Below are 26,864 nucleotides of genomic sequence, written 5' to 3'. Positions count from 1 at the left end.
TTGTTTGGCTTGTGCTATTTTAGATGTGTTGTCCCAGTCGAATTCATGTCCTCCTTTGTCTGTGTGTATTGAGACCAGTGAGAATTGGTTGTGTCTCTTGGTGGCTAATCGGTGTTCATGTATTCTTATTGTCAGTTTTATTTCAGTTCGGCCAATATAATGATTCTCTCCACCCTTGTGTGGTATTTTGTATATTATGTTAGTTTTATTTGTTTTGGGTATGGGATCTTTTTACATTTGTCAATAGCTGTCGCAGGGTGGTTGGTTTGTGGGCTACCCTGGTACCTAGGGGTCTGAGTAGTCTTGCGATCATCTCTGATATGTCTCTGTACAGTAGTGTGTCTTGATGTGGTCTGTCGCAGAGGTAATGGCGAATTGTGCTTTTTGGGTATCCAAAACAGTGTACAGCACAGTAACAGACCCTCAGTACAACTCATCCATGCCAACCAGATAACCTAAATTAATCCAGTCCCAGGTATTTGTATCGACTAGAATAAAAGCTCTTTAACCTTAGTCACCTGTACTGAGAGTAAACTGACCACAGACATGTAATCAGAGATAATAAGAACTGCTGATGCTGGAGTCAGAGATAACTATGAAGCTGGAGGAACACAGCAGGCCAGGCAGCATCAGGGGAGTAGGAAAGTTGACATTTTGACCTGAAACATCAGCTTTCCTGCTCCCCTGATGCTGCCTGGCCTGCTGTGTTCCTCCAGCTCTGCACTGTTATCACAGATATGTGATACTCACTATCTGAACATTTACTGTGTCATTGCGCAATCTGCACTGCATTTGCAAGCAATGTTTTTTTTCAGTTCTGTATACAAACCTGTCCTTGAATGTTGCCAAAACAAAACTCGTCAATCTAGACCTGATCGATCAAATATTGTACCTCAGTATATGGGGACAAACTCTGCAATATATTAAGCAATTCCCATACCTCGGTGACTACTTTTCTCAAAAAAGCCAGTATCAACTACGAGATCCAATACGGGATCAGCTGTGTTAGCTTAGCTTTCAATGAGCTGTGGCAGTGAGTGTTTAATAACAAATACCTCCCATGAGTCAACAAAAGATCTTGTGCTGAAAGCAATATCAACATCACGCTGGCTGCAGTAAGATCTGGGCAGTGTCGGTGACATGCGAGCATTAGAGAAACTCCAGCAAAGCATCTGCAGTGTTGTCTGTATTCAATAGGATGATCATTGAACAAATGTTACTGCCCTTTATTGAAGCAGCTGTACAAGATTCCGGCATAATGCCTGCAGAATCAACGCTAGTGGATTGGACTCTGTTTTTGAATGTCTGAAAAATGCCTTTCCTCACCAGATTCAATTTTCTGAAATGACCAGTATTCTAGGGGAGGGCAAAGCAAATCCTACAAAGACACTAAGTTCTCCTTGAAGCATAGCAGCATGGACCTTAATGTCTGGGAGAAACTTGCTACTGGTCATTCAACCTCAGAATATATAAACCAAGATGCAACACAGAGTCTAAATGCCTTAACCAAGAGGTGCAGCAACAGCAGAAAAAACCTTTCTGGACCATTGTGCCCTCCCACTCAAAGACATGGTTTGAGAATCATGTGAACCAATGGATTTGATGTATTTGGATTCAGAAAGCAATTTAAAAAGCCCTATATAGGTTTATTATGTAAAATCAAAGCACATGAGACTGTGGGTACATTGCTAGCACAGATTGAGAATTGATGAAAAGTCTGGAGGGAGAGTAGGAGTAAATTTTTTTTTGGGGGGTGCAAGGTGATGATTAGTGAGGTACTACAGTTCAGTGCTTGGACCCAGGCTTTGCACAATAGGTATTGGATGAGGGAATCAAATATGATATGTCCAAGTTTGCTGACGGCACACATCTGGATGGTATTGAGTGGTGAGGAGGATGTAAAGGGTGTTCGAGGTAATTTGGACAAATTGAGCGGGTTGGCAAATGTATGGCTGATGCAGTATAATGTGGGTAAAGGTGAGGTTGTCCACTTTTGGCGGCGGGAGGAGCAATGGTTTTGTATTACTTAAATGGTAATAACTTGGGAAATGTTGATGTACAAAGGTCATTGAAAACAAGCATGCAGGTGCAAGAAAGACTTAGCAGTATTGACCTTCATTAGAAGAGGATTTAAGTACCGGAGTAACAAAGTCTTATTGCAGCTATACTGGGCTTGGGTGAGACTGCACCAGGAATGTTGTGTGCTGCTTTGGTCTCCTTACCAAAGGAAATATATGGTTGCTATGGCAAGAATGCAGACTGATTCCTGAGATGGCAGGTTTGTGGTATGATGAAAGATTGGCTTGACTTGGCCTGTATTCATTGTTTAGAAGATTGAATGGGATCTCAGGTAATATTCTGATGGACCTGGACAGACAGAATGTTTCCCTGATGTGTGTTCACAACAGGCAGCTCTGTCCCAGGGCACAGGATATACCATTTTGGACTGAGATGGGAAATTTCTTTGCTGAACTTGTGCTGAACTTGTGCAGATTTCCATTGCAGAAGGCTATGGAGATGAAGTCTCTGAATGAATGTATTTAATAAAGAAACTAATTTCTGGATGCTAAATAAAAGTCTTGGGTATGGGGAGAGAGCAGAAGTATGTCATTAATGTTGCGAAGATTTGTGGCTCTGGCTGTGGATGAGGTTGTTGGCTTGCTCGCCGATCTGGCTACTTATCATACAAATGCTTCGTCACCATGCTAGGTAATATCATTAGTGCTGCCCCCGATGAAGCGATGATGTTCTACTCCGCTTGGTATTTGTATGATCCAGTCTGTTAAGTTGGTTTGTCATTTCTGTTTCTGTTTTGCATGGGTTTGTATATGGGGTCTAATTCCACATGTTTGTTGATTGTATTATGGGTTGAAAACTAGGCCCCTGGGAATTCCTGTGCATGTCTGTGGTTGGCTTGAGCTAGGATGGTCACATTGTCCCAGTTAAATTGATGGCCTTCATTGTCTGAGTGCACTGAGATGAGGGAAAGCTTGTTGTCGTTTTTGCTGCTAGCTGGCGTTTGTGTACCCTGATGGCTAGTTTCCTTCTGGTCTGGCCAGTGTAATGTTTGTTGCAGTCATTGCAAGGCATTTTGTAAACTGTGTTGGTCCTGCATGTCATGGGTGGTGGGGTCGTTGGTCCTTGTGATTGGAAAGCATCCTCAAAACGAATGGATGGTTGAAGCCTAGAAAATAGGAACAGGAGTAGGCTGTTTGGCCCTTCGAGCCTGCTCTGCCATTCGGTATGATAGCTGGTCATCCTGTTCCCACTTTCTTCCCATATCCTTTTGATCCTTTTAGTCCTAAGAACTGTACCCATGCCCTCCTTGAATATGGTGCTTGGCCCATTGGATTGGAACTATTTATCCTAATAAGGATTAAATACAGAATGACAGAGCAGTTACCTTCGAAGTAGCATCTGTTAGATTTTATCAGAATTGATTTGGACGGGTGAATTTTTTTGAGAAGACTAATTTATTTCAAAATATTTACATTTTCACTGATCTCCCCAGCCTAGTATGATTTCCTTTTCTGTGAGCATTCTCGCTAAACTGGACAATGCTGTACTCCCCTTTTTGCATTAGCATGAGTTCAGTAACCCTACAGTAATGAGTCAATATTTGTACTGTACTGTACTGATTAATAGTGTATAAACTTAGAGGCACGAGTTTGCTTTTGGCTAAATAGTTTTATGTGGAATTGATGTGTCTAATACTTCCAGTTTGAGTAACCCAGCTGCATGGTTAATGAATTGTCTCTTATGCATGTAAGTAAACTCTCGTCTATTATTGAGCTGTTGTCACCCAGATGCATCAGTGTTTCTCTCAAGACAGTAGACTTGCTCAAATATATGTATATTTAAGACTAAATGCTACTGTTTTCTCTCAAAGAATTGTAGCTGGATACATATGGTTTGGCAGGTTTGAATGTAAAAAGCGCACATTTGTGTCATTCTTGTATTTTCTTTCTTGCAGTCAAAGGGAGTAAGAACAACTTTGCAACTAGTGATCTCCATCGATGTCAACTTTGAAGACTTATTATTTGACTACTTTGGAATATCTCGTTATTTAGTTCAGAATTTGAAAAGTTTGGCTTGGATACTTAATGTAACAAATATTTCACAACTTATTCATTCAGAATTTAGATTTTGTAATGTGCATAAAATCCTTGCTTTGGTCAACCATCAGTGTTTTCCTTCTTTCCTGTAGTTAACAAGCACAAGCCATGGATAGAAACTACATATCATGGCATTGTTACAGAAAATGATATCTCAGTTTTGCTGGATCCTCCATTAATTGCCTTGGATAAAGATGCACCTCTACGTTATGCAGGTATGTAAATGGATCTCAGATATTTTCCTTGAATCAAAATTCTGAATCGCATAAATATGCCACAAAAATAATTTTATTACAGAGTTGGAATTTAAATCTTCTAAAATCTACTTCAATAAACGTAATTATAAATCATAGAATCATAGAATCCCTACAACGTGGAAACAGGCCCTTTAGCCCAACAAGCCCACACTGAACCCTGGAGCATCCCACCCAGACCCATCTCCCTGTAACCCACCTAATCCACTCATCCCTGAACAATATGGGCAATTTAGCATTGCCAATCCACCTAGCCTGCACATCTTTGGAATGTGGGAGGAAACAGGAGTTCCTGGAAGAAACCCACGCAGACATGGGGAGAATGTGCAAACTCCACACAGTCAGTCACCGAGGGTTGAATCGGACCCGGGACCCTGGCGCTTTGAGGCAGCAGTGCTAACCACTGAGCTGACGTGCTGCCCAAGTCTCTCTGAACTTGATTTAACAATATTACTTCAGGTTTTAATGCTGCATGCAATGGATTTCTTCACCAACTTTGCCATATTTTTTCTTTTGTTTGTAAAATTGCATGATTCGGTTAAATGAATTGTTGACCTAAAATAGCTAACCATAGTTCAGTCTTATTCAGGATTTTTGCATTATACTGCCATGGATATGGAGCTCAATATAGTAATTGTAAGTTCTAAGCGCTGCACACCACCACTCGTCTTGTACGTAGCACTCAAACTACAAAACCCTTTGTTATAACCTCTGTCTCTACTGTATGCAGTATAAAAATAAATTTAGGATATAAGTTTTCTATATAGCAAGAAAGCAAAATAGTGTGGAAACTGAAGGCCTGAAATCAAAAAATACAAAACAAAAATCAAAGTTGGGAGGTAAATATTCATGTATATGTAACTTTTGAAAGTGCAGACAAGAAGCAAAGGGTAGTGGAGTTAGCTTTGCTAGTACAGGATAGAATAAGCATGATATCAAGAATGGAAAGGAAAAGAAAGGTCAAAGTGAACATGGATTCTTAGAAAATAATCTGGGGAAACAATGGGAAATCAGGAAATGGCAGAGGAGTTGAAAAGATATTTTCCGTCAGTCTTCACAATAGAGGACACCAATAATAGTCCAAAAATACTAAATCATCAAGGGGGTCTGAGGTAAGGAAGGTAATAACCACAATAAGAATCTCTAGACAAAATGTATTAGGGAACCAAATAGACTTCAAGACTGAGGCCTCCTTGACCTAATGGGCTGCATCCTAGGATTTTTTAAAAAGTAGCTAGAGATAGTTGATGCACTGTTAACAGCCTTGCAAGAATTCTTCGACTGGGGAGGGGGATGGGAAAACTGCCAATGTAATGCATTCTTTGATAAAGGAAGGGAGACAAAAAAAGACAGTAACTATAGGCAAGTTACTTAACATCTGTTATTGGGGAAAATGCTCAAGCCTATTATAAAGGATGCAATTAATGGCAGAGCATTTAGAAATACATAGAGTAAGAGTCAGTAAGGTTTCAAGAACGGGAGATCATGCTTGACAAAATCTATTAGAAGCCTATTAAGGAGGTAACAAGCAGGATGGGTAAAGAGGAACTGGTAGATAAAATATATTTGGATTTTTAAAAAGTATAAATAGCATATAAGGCTACTTAAGGTGAAGCTCATGGCTTTGGCGGTAGTATATTATCATGGGATAACAGATTGGCTAACTAGTAGAAGACCAGTAGGATAACAGGGCATTTTCAGGATAGCCTGTAACTATTAGAGTGCCACAGAGAGCACTGGGGCCACAATTATTTATAATATATCCTAATGATTTGTGCAGCAGACATTAATTTACTATTGTCCAGTTTGAAGATGACAGAAATCAGTTGGAAGACTAATGGGATGCCACAAAGAATCTGCGAAGGGATATATACAGGTTAAGTGAATGGGCAAAAGTTTGACAGATGGAATGTAATGTGGGAAAATGTTAGGTTCAACTTTGGCAGGAAGAATAGGAGAGCTGATTATTGAAACGAATGGTAAAGATACAGAAAGCAGCCACACTGGGATTTGTGTATTGTGCATGAATCACAAGCTAGCGTACAAGTTCATCTGATAATAGTGAAGGCAAATGGAATGTTGGCCTTTATTTCAAAGGGAATGGAGTATAAAAATAAGGAGGTTAAGGAGGTCTTGCTAAAAATACAAGGCACTAGTCATCAGTCGGAATACTGTGAATAGTTTTGGGCTCCTTATCCAAGGAAAGATATACTGGCATTGGAGGCAGTGCAGAGAAGGTTCACTAAATTGATCCAAGTATGGAGGGATTTTCTTATGAGAGCTTGAGTAAACTGGGTTTATGCTCTCTCACTGGAGCTTAATATTGAGAGGAGACAGTATTGAAACAAGATTCTTAGGGAGTTTGACAGGGTAGATGGAGAGAGGTTGCTTTACCTTCTGGGGGAGTCTCGAGCCAGATGGCATAATCTGAGTGAGGGGTTGTCCATTTAAGACAGATGAGGAGTTTCTTCTGTGGGAAGTCATTGTGGAATTCTTTATCAGAGGGCTGTCAAGGCTCTGTTAAGGAGATTCAAGGCTGAAATAGTAAGGAATGAAAGGTTATGATAAAGCAAGGGAAGTGAATTTGAGGATAATCAGATCAGCTGATATTTCTTTAAATGGCAAAGAAGACTTGATAGGTTGAATGGCATACTTCTCCTTCATGTTATGCTCCAATGAACAGGTTTGACAGCATTTGTGAAGAGCCAGAGTTAATGCGTCAAGCCTGTGATATTTTCATCAAAATAACAAGTACTGCTGTCCCAACATCAGTGCAATGTTTAATGAAGTCGATTAAAGACATATTTGAAAATAGATTGTGATTGACATTAAGATTATGTAAGGCATCAAACCTTTGCATAAAGTGAATCCATAGAGGTAACCAACTTTTAACTGAAGTGTTTGCTACACTCAAAGCACTTCAATGGCTGGCTGTTTTTGTTTGGGTTGTCCACTAGTACTTATGTCATTGAAAGATGTTGATTGCATGACCTTTTTCTTTCCCCTTCATCCCCCTGACCCTGTCTAAAGTGGCAGCTGATTGAAGGCAAAGCCACTTTGAGCATCAACTAAAGCAGAGCCGTCTCTGCAGGTCACTTCTGGGGATATCAATGTCTGTACAGCAAGAATGTAACTCGGCATCTGGGAACATTGTGGACAGTGGTAGTGTCCTACTGCTGGACCAGAAGCCCTCGGTTCAAGTGTCACCTGTCTTAGAGGTGTCAAGTCAATTAAAAATATTTAAAACTTGGCATATTCTACATATTTGGCATTACTCTACATTTAGCAGTACAGATGGATGAATGTTTTTATTTTTCCACAAACAGGTCATGAAATAATATAAAAGAAATTGCATTTTTGAAAATACCTGCTTAGCCTACATGCAATATGCCCTGGGTTACATGATATTTTGATTTTTGTTTTCTTGAGTCATACAGATGCAATTGTCTTTTAAAACTCTCCACTGATTCAAGTCATACCTGACACAAAAGAAGATGGGGTAGTTGTTGGAGCTTAAGCATCTCAGTCTAAGAACACCAGTTAATGAGTTCCTCGGATGTATCCTAAGCCTAGCCCACTTCAGTTGCTTCACCAATGACCTTCCCTCCATCATTGGGTCTGAGGTACAATCAGCTAGTATTGAACTGGACCAGCCCCGCATACCATGCCTCCAAGAGCAGGCCAGATGCTAGGAATGTACATAATAACTTAGCACCTTCCCAGTGTCTGTCCATTATCTAAAAGATACAAATCAGGAATGTGATGATGTACTCTTGCCTTGCTTGTTTGGGTGTAGTTCTAGTTACACTTCTGAAGTTTGACACCATCCAGAACAAAGCATCCTACTTGACTGGCACCATGTCCACCATCTTCAAATTCACTCACTCTGTTGACTTTGGCTGAACAGTAGCAGTAGTGTGTGTACCACGTTCCACTTGCACTCCAGTAACGCACCAAGGGATCCTTCAAAAACACCTTCCAAACCACCTTTGTTCCTTTCTTTCATGTGAAATGTATGCAACCTCAATGTGTTGAATTTGCAACATTTCCCCTCTAACTTGTGATTGGGTACTCCCACTCAGCACTCGTGAGTTGAGATTTTTGGGGAGAACTTAAAATACAATTTACAAAATAAATATCATCTGCTGTTTTCTAGGTTTATCTCCATTTTGGAAACATTAAACATTTGCATTGATCATATCTTAAGCACTGTTCACATTCACTGATAATCTGGAGCTTTAGTTTACTTTTATCAGCTGCTCCATAAGCTTACTCTTGATTCAACCAGTAATTTTATACTTAAACCAATCTGTATTTTGTATATCACCATCCTCACTCAGTTTTTTGCATTTTTACCAAATAAAATAACAGCTCAAACACATTGCAAGACAGATGGTCTAACATCCCAACAGTTGTGTAGCATTTCAGTAAATGAAAGGCATTAATCCTTTTGATCTGCACCATCTAATTGATTGGCCTGCTAATTAATTAATGCAAGTAACTGCAGGGTTCCTGATGAATGATGAGTCATATGTTCTGCCTCAACTTTAGGAATGAGGGTAAAGAAATAAGGAGAAAAGCTTTTGAAAATCAAAATGCCTTTTTGAAATACCTCCACAGTCTACCAATTGAAAGTATGATCTTTAATTTTCACACAAACACGTGTGTGTGGCATGAAAAGTAAAGTTACTCAGCTTTGTTATGCAATATGCCTTTGAAAGACGCTGCTGTTTAATTTAAATTCAGAAAGGATCAGCCTGGTCTCTAGACCAAGGCCACTACCTGTAGTCTGAGTCTTGAGCTGCTATCGTGTTTGGATTTCCTTTGTTATCAGCCAGTCTAATTTTTTTTTTCCTCATCAAGCTAGGATCTCTGAAACATTTCCACTTCTCTCTTTGATCTGACAACATACTACCCCTGCCTCAGTCATGCATGAAGCACATAATTGGCATTTGTCATTCATTGCTACTTCACTGCACGTTTTCCTATTGCTTTTAGCAGAATTGATCCTCACCTTTTGTCAACTTTCTCTTTCCTATTCAAGGATCCTTTCCAAGTGTCCCGCTGTCAAAATTTCTGATTTTTCTTATTGATCATTTGCCAATTCTTCTACTTTTCTGCTGTTTCTTCGGTGATTACAACTTGCCTGGGCCAGCACTATGTTTGCCTCGGCAACATCCACCATATCCATTATAGCTCTTGCTGCAACCTTTTCAAAATCGGTAACCTATTTAGTCTCATTGTGCACCTTGCCGTTTGCTATTCCTTCTTATTCCACCTAAATCCTACCTGTCGCCTCTGAATTCCACAGCTACTTCTCAAATTAAATCCCCCACTGTCCTCCTCAGGTACTGGGTGGTGAGGCATAGAATGGTTCTTATTGGAACAATTTTGAGGGGAAGAAACTTCAAGACTAGAACATAAAATGGAAACTCACACCTTGGTTACCATTTTTAAAAAAAAAAAAAAATCTCTGGGATAGAGGTGTACTTTTTTTTTGGAAGAACCACACGAGGACCTCTGGTGTGTCCTAAGCCCAGCCATCTTCAGCTGCTTCATCAGTGACCTTCCCTCCATCATTGGGTCTGAGGTACAGTCAGCTGATGCTGAACTAGACCAGCCCCACATACTATGCCTCCAAGAGCAGACCTGATGCTAGGAATGTCTGCTGCCAGCCAGATTGAATGCTTTGGGTGGGTAGTGACATGGCTTCTGGTTATAGGTTTTGATTAATCTGGGACAGGGGAAAAACTCACACTCACACCCAAGCAGTGCTGTAAAGATATGTGCCTGCCCTGCACTTCAAATCTCCCTTCAGCTGCAGGTTTCCTGAACTTTAGAACCCCCTCCGACTTCTCCGTTAAAATTAAAATTGCAAAACAGATGGAAATAGTGGCTAATTACTCTTTATATTTTGGTCCCATCTCTGGACCGGTTTTGGTGGTGGTTGAGTTTTTGAAACTTCGTGGCAACTCCTTTTCTGAATTATTCTGTGGATATTGACTGTTTTCATTGAAAAATAATGGATGTTTAATGAGAGATATAAAATGCAATTTTAAAATTTATCTCGAGTACTTATTGTATTGCTTCTAATGGCATCAATTGAGAAATAATTTTTATGCTTCTGGAAAGGAATGAGCAAAGTTTCAAATGGAAGCCATTTTAAATTTAATGTTCTGTTTTTTTTATACGAGTTATTTATGCAGCATCATATAACCCTGTACTGCACAGAACTGCAAGATTAAGAAATGTTCATAGATGACATTGAATACTTGCTGGAAAGATCAGATTGAAATGTAGCTGTAAAAGTATCAGTGTTAATAACGTTCAAGTTTTGCTTTTTACCTTGCTGAAATACAGTCAATTTGAGGTAAAGATTTTGCACTGTTTTATGCAATTTATACATGATGCAGTGTATGTGGCAAAAGTAATAATCTTGACTGTTTTCTTCTCAACTTTGGAAGATAATGTAATATGGAGAAGATATTACTTTCCAATGCGTTTCTAAGTTCTGAATCATGTTAGATAATTTGTCATTTTTTTCACGTAAAGTGTCTTTAGAGTACCTGCAACAGCTAAGGTTAGTGTGTTTTTCAAAAGCTTATTGCTTTCAATATTTTTTTAAGATGACCTTTGTAAACTGGGAATTCCAGTGCTGATTCATGCAAGATTTTTGAACTGTCTATTTAGAGGACCTGTGAATTTAATTTTAAAAATTGCTATGATTCAAGCAGGAATGAGCTTGTCAGTTGCTTTGTATTTGCATTTATCCTTTGACTTAGTCCCCATCTTCGCCCTTTTAATTTCTTATCTTGATGACTGATCTCTGTTTATCTTTTCTTCCCCTTATAGAGAGGTTTGAGGTGACATTCACCGAAGAAGGTGATACCTGGGTTCTTTCTTTCATTCATCATGAACAATTCTATTAACTCACTAACTCTGGTCATAAAATGGGGAATCAGCACTTGAACAGCAAATCCTGTCATCAGTTTTATTCCCCATTATTATCCAGGTTTATCTGCAAAAATTACTGGATGCAGCGTTTAATTTTAAAGGGTTTGTTAGAAATATCAGTTGTTTCTATTTTTCTCTTTTTAAGGAGATTCTGTTTAACCTAAACCCTCTTTGACCAGAGTATAAATTTTTCAACACATTTCTTAAACAAATTACTCTTATGCTAGCCCTTTGGTGACACCTTTCAGCATGCATGCAAGGCAATATTTTTATTAGTAAAAATGTTCAGAACTACATGAAGATGAGCAGGAAATTCTGATGCCCAGGTCATTATTCATTCAACTGACAGAGTTGAATGAATAATGGCCAGGGCATCAGAATTCATTCACTTGGTATTTGTGCAGAAATTGAATTCCACATTTGCCCCTCTGTTTTTCAAAGTAATCCATTATATCAAATGCTTTAGGATGTAGCATGACTGGTGATAAAAGGTGTCTTTGCAGTGTGGCGAGGGAACAGGAATGCAAGAAAGACCAGGTCTCTAATCTGTACTTTGGTTCATTTATCCCTGCTGTGTAATGATGTCGTCGCTCAATTATATTTGGTTTACGCTTCTGTACAAAGCCACAGGAGATAAGTAGCTTGAGGAAGGAATAGATTAAGTAAATGGTTGAACTATTAAATGAGGCCAGGTTATTTTTTATTTTGCTCACTACTGCTTATCTTGGACCAGGTGATTGGAATGTTATCAAAGACCAACTAAAGTGGGAAAATCAATTGGCATCCTGTTACTGATTTGATTTTTTTTTTAAATCCTAGTTGGAAGTGTGCATATCTGGACATTGTTTAAAGACTAGATTAGGTTTGCATTGAAGTTCATTAGCCAATGCTAGGGGACTATGGTCAAATAATAGCAATGCTTTATACTCCCAGAAGAGTGGATGCTTTCAGAAGAGGAAGTGAGAAGCATGATATAAATTGACTAAAATATAATGCAGAATTTTATCATCGGTGTTTAACAAGAGGCTGTTTCTACAGGAATTTCCAGAAGTCTAGCTGTTAATTTCAATGGACAGTCTCCTGTAGTTTTTTGATTTTAGAGCCCGTACACGAGTGCTGTGAAATCATACTTCTCCTCATCATGGTCTCTGGTTTACCAACTTCACAGAATTTGAGTCCGTCATCCAGTTTTTTTTTTTTTTTGCAATATTCTCTTTCCAATTTTGCCCACCATTTGTGGAAAATGTTGGCTGGAAGGTTGATGTCTGCCCTTTCTCAAATACTGAATTTGAGAGAGAATTTATGGTCCTGTATTTGGCTATATTCTAATTTCCTAAAATACTTTCAAGAAAATTGCCTTTTCAGATCAGTTGGAGTTAACACTAACTGTTTTGAATCCAGTGATGTATTAGATAAGTTGGCTGTTTCAGACTCAATCCTTTGCAACTTTTCAAAAGGGTTGGTGCATTTGTTGAAATGAGCGCAACACATTCTAGGTATTCATTTTCTGGAATTGGATATCAAACTGATATTTCTAATACTGAATTGCCATCCAGTGGTTTGTTCTTAGTCTCCCAATTGTGGACAGATACATTGCACAGGAAGACTTAATGTCATTGAAAAGTAATGAGTTTTGACAGTATTTGTGAGACTGTGCTGAACCTATATCAAATGCTTGTACATCTCCGACTTAACTTTGCTCTTTAACTTTTTGTCTTGATCAGAATAGGCAGCCAAGCTTTGTCCAGTAGCTTGGTATAGAAGATGCCAACAGTCATGGCTGTATGTTACAAGTTATTGCTGTCTAAGTACTCCTGTGAAATGCCTGTCTCTTTCTCTCTCCCTCTCTCTGTGTCTCTTCTCCTGCATGAATGGATGCAATGTAAACCAGTGGCTTGGAAGGCAGGCATATGCTCCTTTTACTAAGTCCCAGAACTCACCCAAACAAGGCACAGGCTTTGCTTTTTCCACAGACCCTCACAATAAAAACAATCCCTGGCTGTGAAGTTTGGACTGCTGTTGCACATTAACTTTTTTTTTTGTTAATTTAATGCATAATTGTTCCAGCTCTAACTTGCCATTTGTTAAACCCTAGGTGAGATTTGTGGATTTAGAATTCATGGACAGAATGTGCCATTTGAAGCTGTGGTGGTTGATAAAACCACAGGTGAAGGTGTCATACGTTCAAAAGAGAAGATGGACTGCGAGTTGCAGAAAGAGTATACCTTTACTATCCAGGCATATGACTGTGGTGAGGATCCAGATGGGGGAAATATGAAGAAGTCCCATAAGTAAGTGTGCACTGAGAGGTGGAGAATAATGTGGAAGCATTGATTTATTTTCTAATCGTTTTGGTTGGATCATAGCAAGTAATGAGTCGGTGTAAAACCAGTGTTCCTAATTGCTTGTCAGCATGGGATATCAAAGGTAAAGGTGAATGCTTGCTCACTTTTGAAAGGCTCTGTTTGGCCTGGTTGCGCGCACAAGGTTCATAGTTGAAGCACTTATCTCCTGATTTTATAACCTCCAGGTTGTTTTTGTTATTAGGCTCCCATTTCCATTCCTAACGGTGGCTGAATGGATGTAGCAAGACCATAGATATAGGAACAGAATTGGACCATTCGGCACATCGAGTCTGCTCCACCGTTTGATCGTGGCTGATGTTTCTCAACCCCATCCTCCTGCCCTATCCCTGAAACCCATGATCTCCTTACTAAGGAAGAATCTATCTGTCTTAAATGCATTCAGTGACTTAGCTTCCACAGTGCTTTGCTGCAATCAGTTCCACAGATTCACCAGAAGAATTGAAAAAATTCCTGCTTATCTCAGTTCTAAAAGGTTGTCCCTTCTCTCATGCTGTGTCCTCAGATCCTGGTCTGTCCCATCATCTCCAAGTCCAATCTATCCAGGCCTGTCAGTATTCTGTAAGTTTAGTGAGATCCCCACTATCCTTCTAAACCCCATCGAATACAGACCCAGAGTCCCCAACTGCTGCTCCTATGATAAGCCCTTCATCCCCGGTATTGTTATTGTGAACCTCCTCTAGACCCCTCCAAAGCCAGCACCTCCTTTTTTAGATACGAAGTCCAAAACTGCTCACGGTATTCTAAATGAGGCCTGACCAGAGTCCTGTACTGCCTCAGCATATATATCTCTGCTGTTGTATCCTAGTTCTCTCAAAACAAATGCTAACATTGCATTTGCCTTCCTAACTGCTAACTGAATCTGCATACTAACTTTAAGAGAATCGTGAACTAGGATTCCAAGATCCCCGTGTTTCGGATTTCTACAGTCTTGCCCTGATAGAAAGTAGCCTACAGCACTTCTTCCTACGAAAATGCATAACCCCACACTTTGCCACGTTGTATTCCTTCATCATCTGCTTCTTTGCCCACTCTCCTAGCCTGTCCAAGACCTTCTGCAGCCTTTCTGCTTCCCCAACATATGCTACCTGTTCCTCCATCTATCTTTTATCTGCAAACTTAGCAACAGTGTTCTTGGTTCCTTCATGCAAATGGGTTGTTTCTTCATAATGTGACGAGTAATATTTGCAGTTTTAGCCTCCGCTGCAGACAGAGCAGTAAAGAATTTTTTTCACCTTGAAGGATTGTTCTGTTGTGCAAAAGTCACTAGTTGTCTATCGATAAAGAATTGAGATTTTGCTGTGCAGTTTTTGAGCAGTTTTGAGATCAGTTTAAATTCATGAGCAAAATGCTGCAGGATTAGAAGTTCTGCTATCATTGTACAAATCCTACAAGATGCAGAGATTCCTGATTTTCTGTCATGTTTACTTGTCTGAAATATCCTTTTAACAGTGGTGAAGATTAAGATGTTACAAGCAGCAAGTTTTAAAATTAGAATTTCTCTATGGCATTCAAATATTACTGTTGGGGAGTGGGGTGTATTAAACTAGAACTGTTCAGGCTTTTTTTTTGTAACTGCAAGAAAAGTTTTCCATTGCTTTAAGCTACGAGAGGAATAGCTCTTGTGCTACTGGTGAAAGGAACTCTAATCACATCTTTCATCAAGTTCAAATACACTTGGCCCCCAGGGCACCTAATTCAGATAAAATGACTTTAAGATTTGTTTCAAAAGAAATCATATTACAAGTCTAAGCAACGATATGGATATGAAAGCATTTTGTTTCAACTGAGATTTTTAGTTATTTCCTTCATCCCTTTTTTAAAAATGTAGTTCTGGGTCCCAACATGTACGACGTCCAACAATTAATTTGATGTCACTGGCTGTTCCTGCATCATTTGCTGTAAGTTGCCCTGCTGATTTCCAGAGCCAATTCCCAACTTATTTTTTATATCTAACAAAAAATGTGGATCATGACAAATGAGCCATGGAGCTCAGGTTATTACAGTTCTACTTTAATCACTCAATTATGAGCACTGATCAAAAATGAATGGAAAGGTCAGTCGAACAATGGAAGAAAACCCTGTCTGGCAGACTATTTCATAAATGTTTGTACTTCCAGTTGGGCATTCTTGATTATCTTTCCTCTTCAGTTCATCCCAGTTACTTCACTGGTATGAAAATTAGATTAAGGAAGACTTCACAATTTTCATCTGCTGGCTGTCTTTAGTCAGAGTCCAACTTGTCCGCACCAACCAGACATCCCAATCGGACGTAGTCCCATTCGCCTGCATTTGGACCATATCACTGTAAACCCTTCCTATTCATATACCCATCCAGATGCCTTTTAAATGTTGTAATTGTACCCTGTCCATCACTCTGTCTGGCAGCTCATTCCATGCGCATACCACCATCTGTGTGAAAAAGTTGCCCCTTGGGTCCCTTCTAAATCTTTGCCCTCTCACCTTAAGCCTATGTCTTCTGGTTTTGGACTGCTCCATCCTAGGAAAAAAAGACCTTGGCTATTCACCCTAAACATGCCCTTCATGACTTTTTTTAAACCCTCTGTCATCCCTCAGCCTCTGCTCCAGGGAAAACAGCCCCAGCCTATTCAGCCAGTCCCAATAGCTCAAACGCTTTAGTTGTGGCAACATCCTTAAATATTTTCTGCACCCTCAAGTTTGACAACATCTTTCCTATGTTATAGAATGGTGATCATAATTATACACAGTATCCTGAAAGTGCACTCATCAATGTCCTTTACAGCTGCAACTTAAAATCTCAACTCCTATACTCTATGATTTGACCAATGAAAGCAGGCATGCCAAACGCCGCCTTCGCCACCTATCTACCTGTGTCTTCACTTTCAAGGAACTGTGCACATGCACCCCTAGGTCTCTTTGGCAGCACTCCGCAGGGTCCTACCTTTAACAGTAAAAGCCCTGCTCTGGTTTGCCTGACCAAAATGCAACACCTCCCATTGATCTAAATTAAACTCTATCTGGTCAAGGTCCCATTGTACTCTGAGATTATCATCCTCACTGTCCACTTGGCCACCTATTTTGGTGTTATCTGCAACCTTACTAACCATATCTCCTATATTTGCATCCAAATCATTTATGTAAATGACGAGAAGTAGTGGACCCAGCACCGATCCTTGTGACACACTGCTGGTCACAGGCATCCAGTCCAAAAAGCAACCCTCTACGACCCTGTCTCACCAACCTTCAAGACTTTCTTTGAAGAATTGGAATGTCTATCTGCAATAAATACCTTGACTTGGATTGGTCCCATCTAGATTCTGCAAATTAAATAATGCTCACCCTTCAGTTTTGTATCACCATATTACCATTTCTCTTTTGACAAATCTTAATTGTGCTGGACACCTGAACAGAGCTTGCTGAAGTGGACATTTTTTGTTTACACTTTGAAAGTGAATGCTGTCTATCCACTGAGAGGTGTCAGAGCCTGTTTTGTGTCCTCGTTTGGCAGGGACCTTTCTAGTATTTATTATTTTTGATAATGATGAAGCGAATGCTCTGCCCCTGTCTTTTTTTTAAATCCTCTTGTTGCCTGTACCGTAACCCTCATCAAACTATGCTGTCCTACGTTGGCTCTCAGTTTAGTGATATTTTGGTGTTTTTAAAAATCTGAATTTTGTATTCAGATTGCTCTCTAACCTTCCTGCCTTGATCTGTCTTCCAGCTTCTCCAATTTCCTGGATTTAAGCATTCCTTGAATGGTGACTTGTGCATCTGATTTCCTTCATCCATTGACTACATAGTGCTTAAACTTTGGAATTATTTAACCTTTTTGACTTTAGCTGTTATTTCCTTTACAATTTATTCCTTTAATACCTGTCACCTGGTCCAAAAATATTTGTAGTATTTGTGTGGCTGGTAATCAGTTTTGTCTGCTGTGGAGAAATGACGATGCTACTGTGAGGGAGCTCGGGATGCTTTACTATGTTAAAGGTACTATTCAAATAAATACTGGAGATCAACTGTAGCAGCTTTATCGCTGACCTAGCTATGACTGGCTAGTTCGGTACTTGTTCTGGGTTGAATTTGGGTCTTTTGTGGGCTATTTGATTTGGCTATTAACTGATTGAATACGTGAGTTATCAGGGAGTTTTTAAAAAAGGTTTTTTTAAAATGTGCTTCTAATTCCTAAGCATTACCTCTGCTTTACAGGGCCAATGTTCATATCCAAGTGAACGACATAAATGAGTATGCCCCAGTTTTCAAAGAGAAGTCTTACAAAGCCACAATAATTGAAGGAAAGAAGTATGACAGCATCTTGAGAGTGGAAGCAATTGATGCAGACTGTTCATCGCAGTTCAGCCAGATCTGCAGTTATGAAATTGTCACTCCTGATGTGCCATTCACTGTTGATAAAGACGGTAAGTGATGAACCATATGGGTATGCACTTCAAACAAAAGACGTGAAATTTTGGATTTCTAATGTTGAATTTTAAAATTTAACAAAACGATTCCGTTTTGAGTAAAATATTTCCAAAGTCAGATGTTGAGTTCATTTTTTTTCTCTGTGGGATCATCTAGATCATTGTACAAACAGCAGGCCAAGGCATTAGGACAAAGATTCTAGATTATCCAATAAATGACGATTCTAGATTCCTTACTTACTAGCCTGGCCTGTAGGAATTGTCACCATGTTGGTGGGTTAATCTTAAATCAGAGTATCAAAATCCATTAGAATCACAAATATTTTAAAAAACCAAATGTTATTGAGTCCCCTGCTGTGCATAGAGACACAGATCACAAAGATGAAGTCATTGAACATACCTGATCTGAACTATAAAATCTGATATAGTTGTAATGCCACTAATCATTTCAACATAGTGAAAGCCATCGTTTTTTATCCGAAAGAGTTCATGATTAATGGTTTCTCAGTGTTTGCAATCCTAACTTGTATACCTGTGGATTGCATCTTGTGTTCCCATTATAAATAGAAACTAATGCAAGAGGATTATTCTTTAACAGTTATCAATTTTTTTTTAACCTTTTGAGTCTTCCATTATTTTTTCCACCTCTTCTATTAAAGATCCTTGTTATTGTTCAAAGGCTGCTGCAATCCTCAAATACTGAGCCCAACTCGCTGTTTTTCACTGATAATTCAAGAAAATGGATGTTAAGCCTTTTAGCCATAGAATGTATAGTTCACATCATCCCTGACATTGTCTCACCTGAATTCTCCAATGAGAGTTCAGGGCTAGTGATGAAAAATGAGTTCTGATTTTCTTTTTCCCTTTCTTTCACGTCATAGTAATAAATGGCTGGTGACTTAAACAGGGAAAACCCCACCCTTTTAAAGCTGTCTTTTTTTAATGATGAAGTAACCAATATGTAGGCTATTTCATTCGATCTTTGTCCCCAGTTTTTGTTCATTTGCTGTGCTACTAAAGAACAATATGGAATCTGTGTTTGCAAGATTAGCACCATCTGTGCATTTGACTGTTGAGGACTAATGTGTTGTAAACTGGTGATTTTTGTAGGGTATATTAAGAATTCTGAGAAAATAAACTACAACAAAGACAGGCAGTACAAACTTGCAGTAACGGCTTATGACTGTGGGAAGAAGCGTTCGACAGAAGATGTTCTTGTTAAGATCAACATTAAACCCTCGTGCAAACCTGGCTGGCAAGGTAATATAATTAACATGAAATTCTAAAATAATTGGCTGTTGTTTAATGTTACAAAGGAGTAAATTATTAAACATCTGTGCTTTTAAGATCCAAGCTAAACCTTTCTATCTGAATTAGTACTGACCGATTAATTAAGAAATCAAAGTGGCAAACTTAACATTTGAACTGAGTCAACAATGTATTACAGAAGTGTTGCATGCTTTTGTGATGGTAGTGATGCCTCTGGTAACTCTTTATTGAGGACCACTAATGTGTTTATGATATAGGTTGGAGCAAAAGAATTGAATATGAGCCTGGCACTGGAAGTTTGGCATTGTTTCCAGTTATGCATCTGGAAACATGTGATGAACCTATTACATCCATTCAGACAACTGTTGAATTAGAAACGAGCCATATAGGAAAAGGATGCGACAGGGACACTTATTCTGAAAAATCACTCCACAAACTTTGTGGTAAGGCTTTTATTAATGAACAATACAGAATGTAAAAGCTGAAAACCTCTAATCGTTACCTGCCACATTTTTCTAAGAAAAGTTTTGTTGAATGTTTCCTTGTAATCAATTTTTGTTGCTGTGTGTCCTGAGTGGTTTTGTTATAAAATTTTATCATTTTTAAACCTTGAGTGTTGTAGAGGGTGTTTGAATTCTGTCTTTGCAACCAAAAGGACGCAGTCTAGTAAACTTGGCCTCAAAGATGCATTTATGAACTTAAACTCTTAAACAGTCAACAGATTTGTTTTGAAGTGCAGCCATATTGATCAAAGTACAGCTACAATCTCTTTGCAATGGATTTTATTGCTGGAGCAAAAGATTATTCACCATAGTTGGCCCTTCTGTGTAGACCGAGATGAACTTACCTGAAAAAAAAACTGCCTCACTTATGTCTGTTTTTATAGTAGCATTATTTCAGATATTCAAAAGTATATAATGTTGACTGGTATTTGCTAATCTAATGCTGGAATCTCTTTCCAAAAACCTTAGTGAGCTGCCTCTCTGTATTTGTTAATAGTGTCCACTGCAGCCGCATTGTGCTAGTGGTGTGGGTAGGAATGTTTTGGGTATTGGGCTGGGGTGCCGATCAAATGGGTTGCTTTATGTGGTTGTTGCTCAGTTTGTGCTGTTGGTGGTTATGTCCTCCATCCCACTTTAGACTCATGTTTTGGAAAAGCTTTGAGAAATCTCTTAAGGCCTTGAAAATAATTACACTGAAGTTCTAAATATTGAAGTTTTTGCACATAAGCCAAAGGTCCATGTACCTTAATTTGATCTTTGAACTAAGCTTTTGACTTGAAACAGCTAACTTTTTCGGCATGGTTCTAGTTGAAATGTTACATTCAGTACTTCCAGACCAGCATTGCTTCTGGTATTAAAGAATACAAATTGAATGAAACTTGTTTTGTCTATTAGACGTATCATTACCAACGATAACCGTCAGCATTAGACAGGTGGGGTGTATGTGTGTGTCCCAATGGTTTTATCTTTCTTGCCGTTCTTGATTTCAGGTGCTGCTTCCGGTACAATTGATCTCCTTCCCTCACCAAGTAGCAGTACGAATTGGACAGTTGGTCTTCCCTCTGATAATGGCCGTGATAGTGATCAGGTCTTTGAGTTCAATGGCACTCAAGCTGTGAAAATCCCAGAAGGTGTTTTGACAACAAATCTAAAGGAACCATTTACAATTTCTGTGTGGATGCGGCATGGGCCTGGTTCCAGTATTCACGGGGACAAGGAAACTGTTCTTTGCAACTCTGATAAAACAGGTATGCATGACTTTATCTTTGAATTTCCTTTTATCTTCTGCCTTTTCTGCAGTAAGGCCATTGTTAAACTCAACCAGTCCACTTCTGGAATGTTTATATTTCAGATATGTTTTGTTTTATTGTCAGAAGTCGCTCAACATCAGATTATAGTCCAACAGGTTTATTTGAAGTTCACCTGATGAAGCAGCTACGCTCTGAAAGCTTATGATTTCAAATAAATCTGTCGGACTATTACCTGGTGTCATGTGAGTTCTGACTTTGTCCACTCCAGTCTAACACTGACACCTCCACATTATTGTTTTATTTTATTAGGGAAGAGATTAAAATCATGGAAAAGCTTGAGATTGTTTTCAAACAGTCTCCAAGGCACCTTTTATATTCTGGAGATGGAAATGTGATGTTGCACATACTAGATCCAGATCATAACTACTTAGTGAAGAAGATATGATGAACATCAAGACTGAATTTGAGTAGAAATATTGTATTTTTTATTTAATAAACTAAGGCTGTTGCTAAAATGAGTTCTTTTTTCTAGTGTTAATTAACCATTCAAGGTGAAAATCATCAAAATGATCAAGTCATATATTGCTTTTGTTTGTGTAAGAAAGCATGTTTGCATAGTTCACTGACGTTAAGTTGAAACTGTCTTCAACAAATGATCAGTGATTTCCTCAATAAACTAAAGGGTAAAGCATGAGCTGATTTGTAATGCTGTCTTCTACACCCCAGTATTTCTCAAGCTTGTTTCATGTCTCCCTGATTTATATTTACAGATCTCCAGCATTTGCAGTACTTTATTGTATTTGATTTATAATTTAACCTCTGTATCATTGGCTAAGCAAAAAAAGTAACTGAAAGGACTGTTATGACACAGTGGTAGTTTCCGTACCTCAGGGCCAAAAAACTTGGGTTCAGTCCCACCTGCTTCAGAAGTGTGTCATTGGACACAGGAGCAGGTTGTTATAAAAATGAGATAACAAGGTGTAGAGCTGGATGAACACAGCAGGCCGAGCAGGAAGGCTGACATTTCGGGCCTAGACCCTTCTTCCATTTTCTGAAGAAGGGTCTAGGCCGGAAACGTCAGCCTTCCTGTTCCTCTGATGCTGCTTGGCCTGCTGTGTTCATCCAGCTCTACACCTTATCTCAGATTCTCCAGCATCTGCAGTTCCTACTATCTCTGATATAAAAATGGGTATTTTTTAAAAAAGCAACTGTTTCTTGCTCATTGCTATCTAGTGACCTCTGCTGGGAGCTCTGTGTACTGTCTTGGTATGCTTAGAATAGGAACATGCTTTTGCTGTTTCCTTCTAGACTGTTCATGGAATTTTATTAGGAGTCGATGTAAAAGCCCTAAATGATGAAAATTGGTAGACCTGTGATATTAAAGGTTGCAAGTAACCTCATGCTACTGGAGTGTTATCTTGAGGCAAGAATAGTCAGTTGCTCAAACCAGGTCATTTAATGTATTAATCTTAGATAAATGCTTACTTTTAATGAAATATACATGCAAATCTGAAAAATTCTTTTGATTTCAATTGGGTCCTCTTATGCCACACACCAATATTTGTGATATTTTTGTCCGCTCTATAGCAATATGTCTGAGACCAGAAGCTCAAGTGATATGAGAATTATAATGACAATCCCACATTTTCTAACTGTCCTGTGCCTTGTTCCATCAGGATCTAGCCTTTAATTTGCCCCTTTTTTTTTTGCACTTCAATCTATTATCTGCTCCAAACTTTAACAGGAATTGACTCTTATTTTTGATGTCACATATCTAATAATCTGTATTCTCTTTTTTAAAAAAAAAAAAAATTTTGCAGACATGAATCGTCATCACTACTCCCTTTATGTGCACAACTGCCGTCTGGTTTTCCTCTTCCGCCAAAACCCTTCAGAGAATGAGAACTTCCATCCTGCAGAGTTCCATTGGAAACTGGATCAGGTTTGGAAAACGTTGTACATGTATATCTGTTGAGTGTGAATAACACCCTGATCAACTCGTAGAAAGTGGCTCCTGGTGCACTCTTACTTTAAGAATGTTTAGCTATCTCATGGCTGTGTTTTTGACAAATGGAACCTGTGTGTACACTTGTTTCCATTGTACAGCAGCTGTGTACTACACTAAAGCATAGACACATTTAAAAATCATTATAAAGTATTTGCTTTTTTGTGCAGTAATGGTACAGTGAAAAGGCACAATGATATTATCCTTTCCTTTAGAGCTTAATTTGAAGAGCATGTGAGTTTTTTCTCGCAATAGGTGAAATGTTTAAAATGCACACATTTTGGATTTATGAAGAAAACCTGTGAAAGTCATGCAACTCCATTTGAAGTTGATGGTAAAAGTTAAAAGTTGAGACTTTGTGGACCAATGGGTTAACACTGGATTTGTATCTGTGGAGCCTTGGTTCAAAATCTGCTGTGAATGCAAATTTTGTGTTTTAGCTTTAAGGATTCCATATTAAAGAAATTTGGCATCCTAAACCCATTTACCAGATCAAAATGTTCTAACCTGCAAGGCCACTTATATGCGTACTGTTACACAAATAGAAAATTGTATACGAATGTGATCTTTGAAGGTTGTAACTAAGATATATTTTTGGAGCATTCATTTACTTTACGTACAGTTGGGTAAATTTACCTTCCCTTAACTTCGTGCATGACGTATCAGAATGTGCAGCTGTTTCTGATGATGTCATCAGCAATTGTTCAAGCAAACCAATCGAGTTTGGAGTGGGAAATCTTAGTTTAGAATACTTATGTCCAGGGAGTTTGGCTGTGACTAATTATATCTAGGAAGAGCAAGTTGGGACAAATGTGTGATGACAGTATTGTGTTTAGGTTAAGAAACAAAATAGTGGTTCATTCAAAATCTATTGGTCTTGAAGCTTTCAGTTGAAGCAAGTAAAATATTAATATTCCCTTTGTTTGCAGTTTTCAGTAAAGGCATAGTCATACAGCATTGAAACAGACCATCACTTTGGACCAGACATCCCAATCTAACCTATTCCCATTTGTCAGCATTTGGTCTATAAGCCTCTAAACCCTTCCTATTTATGTACCCATCCAGATGCCTTTTAAATGTTGTAATTGCACCTGCCTCCATTTCCTCTGGCGGTTCGTTCCATACACCCACCATCCTCTGCATGAAAAAGTTACCCCTTGGGTCCCTTAAAAATCTTTCGCCTCTTAGCTTAAACCTACGCCCCCTAGTTTTGGACTCCTCCACCTTAGGAAAAAGACCTTGGCTATTCACCCTGTCCACGCCCCTCATGATTTTTATAAACCTCTGTAAGGTCATTCCTTAAACTCCGCTTCAGGGTAAAAGCTCCAGCCTGTTCAGCCTCTGTTTATAACTCAAATCCTTCAGTCCCGGCAACATCCTGTGAATCTTTTCTGTACCCACCTCGTGTTTAACAACATCGTTCCTTTAGAAGGGCGACCAGAATTACTGTCAATAATTGAAATATGTGTAGTGTCTGCCTAAGGAGCTTGGATTTTAGAAGTTTAAAGTTGGTGTAAAGATTAGATTTATGGATTTGGAGGAATATACTGATACTTTAGGTTTTTTTCCTTTGTTAGCTAGTCCTTTGCTGAACGGATGTAGTGCACTTTCCATCTTACCATTGCTATCCCATATCTTGTAGGTGTGTGATAAAGAATGGCATCACTATGTACTAAATGTCGACATCCCCACTGTGGCCCTATATGTGGATGGAGTTTCATACGATCCGTTCCTAGTTACTGAAGACTATCCCCTCCACCATTCAAAGATTGAAACTCAGTTGGTGGTAGGAGCATGTTGGCAAGGTAAAGTGGGATAAAATTGCTTTGGTGTGACACTTGCAGATGGTGGAGTAATTGAGTCAATATTGTATGAAACTCTGATTTTAAGGACTATCAATAGAAGTAGACAATTAGTTTTTTAATCATGGTTATAACAATTCCAACACTGATTGTTGTGCAGTAACTGCCTCTTAAATATGTTTGTGGATGTCTTGCAAGGATAGGATCATGCTCAGCTGTGACTTATCTTTTTACTCTTCTCACTCAAACAATTGAATTACTTGCTAACATTTGTCATGTAGGTTGATAATTGACCAGCAACACAGCCGAAGTTCTGCATAGTTTCTAGATCTGTGCTCCCACATGAGCCATTGCCTTCTCAAGGAGGGAGAAAGTTTTATTCTTAAAGTCAATGCGAATGTTATTAGATTCTATTTCTATGACAGCTAATCTGATGTGAAAATTATTGCACTTAGCCTTAGTGCCATCTACATGCATTAATTGCTTGTTTTATTTGGCTACTTTACTACATATAGTTTTGCAAACAATCTTTTAAAAACAAAGATCTTTCTTCCAATATAATTTTTAAAGGCAATTTCCCTTTTAGGTTAATGGAAATAATTAATTCGTCCCTACGGATGAACTGAGGTCCTGGTTTTGATTCCTGGTCTACCCTGACCTGAGTGGGTGCTACTGTTAAGCCCAGCATTCTAGAGCTAAAGTGAAAACATCAGTTGGAGTTCCTACTCCTGCTATCCAGCAGCTCCCACCTCAAAGAACACGATTGTGGATCTTGTGTAGGAACTGACTCTGCTGTCTTTGTTCAGCCCAATGACCTGCCGGTTTTCATTGTCCAGACTTGTCTACGGAGTCATTCCTCATGTACAAGTTACCAAAGAGTTATTGCTATCTCTGGATCCATACTTCTCCAAGAGTCAGCATTTCTAGCCAGGGCACAAAACAGGAAGGAGAACTTCAGAAAAGTTTGCTATATAATGTACAAATATTTTATGTACAAATGAGAAAGCAAACTTAATGGTTTTAATCCATAGTCGAGGATTGCTATTAACCACTTTGGCCTTTTTGGAATTTTCAAATACCTTGACATGTGCAACTAGATTCCCCAATCCTTTACCCCTATATCTCCTCTTTCTTTCTTTTGTCTTGCTTTTCTACAGAGTACACAGGAAGCGAAAATGAAAATGAAACTGTGACTGAAGCCTATCCAGGTTGCTGGGGGTTTCCCTCCTGTTTATTTCCAGAATTAGCATGAAATGTTCATTATATGTTTTGATCCACTTTGGCTGCATCATACGCTGCTTTTTCACTTACTCCTGCATTTTGCTACCAAGACTTTTTTTGTTGGCAAGCAAGGGGTGGTTAAAGAGGTATGTTCCTGTGTGCACGCTGAATGTCAGTGAGATGGTGTTAAGTAGTGTGACTTTATCTGTGAAAAATCTAGCCTAAATAATAGCCCTATTAAATATAAAATTTTTGAATTGAAGTATTGCCGAAAAGGGGGCATGTTCTCATCTTGCACTGTTTGGACAGATGCAGGAATGCCAATTTTAAAAGAAACAAATTTATACAGTATGAGAAACAGGGTGCTGATTGGTTGGAAGGTGGACTCGGGTTGAAGTATTACCATGGGGCAATACATCTGGAAGCATTTTGTCTCCAATGCTTTTGTTCAATTGAAAGAACGATGCTTGGGCGTGCTCTTTTTATCTGTCAGGGACAGGATCTTGCAAATGAATATAAGTAGTGTCCAGAAAATGTAAGTGAGCCATATTGCAAACCTAATTGATCAAGTTTTATCTATATTTTGATGCTTTAAATTTGACTTGATGTTGAAAATTGGAGAATAGTGCATTTTGATCTGATGCTATTTTGCTACTTAAATTTTGGGTTTTTTGCTTGTTGTATGTCATTCTGAATTCGCATAAACATCTATTAAAGTAATTAAT

At 38.8% G+C, this 26,864-nt stretch overlaps 1 protein-coding gene across 4 annotated transcripts in view; it reads left to right on the top strand.

The window, feature by feature from the left end:
* Window positions 1-26,864, top strand: part of clstn1 (calsyntenin 1) — a 72,462-nt gene that overhangs the window by 26,433 nt on the left and 19,165 nt on the right. Inside the window, exons 2-11 of one of the 4 annotated variants that reach the window (XM_048615302.1) lie at window positions 4,208-4,330; window positions 11,222-11,251; window positions 13,419-13,614; window positions 17,878-18,086; window positions 19,200-19,349; window positions 19,616-19,801; window positions 20,851-21,108; window positions 22,932-23,053; window positions 24,759-24,921; window positions 26,076-26,126. In XM_048615302.1, the coding sequence (XP_048471259.1) occupies window positions 4,208-4,330; window positions 11,222-11,251; window positions 13,419-13,614; window positions 17,878-18,086; window positions 19,200-19,349; window positions 19,616-19,801; window positions 20,851-21,108; window positions 22,932-23,053; window positions 24,759-24,921; window positions 26,076-26,126 (1,488 nt within the window). The remainder of the gene's footprint in view (window positions 1-4,207; window positions 4,331-11,221; window positions 11,252-13,418; window positions 13,615-17,877; window positions 18,087-19,199; window positions 19,350-19,615; window positions 19,802-20,850; window positions 21,109-22,931; window positions 23,054-24,758; window positions 24,922-26,075; window positions 26,127-26,864) is intronic. The other 3 variants (XM_048615303.1, XM_048615304.1, XM_048615305.1) reach the window with 3 other exon arrangements.

Source organism: Rhincodon typus, chromosome 31, assembly GCF_021869965.1.
Source record: "Rhincodon typus isolate 14 chromosome 31, sRhiTyp1.1, whole genome shotgun sequence".
NCBI lineage: Eukaryota > Metazoa > Chordata > Chondrichthyes > Orectolobiformes > Rhincodontidae > Rhincodon > Rhincodon typus.
The sequence above is the reverse complement of the archived record's forward strand: the minus strand, read 5'-3'. Positions and strand labels throughout refer to the sequence as shown.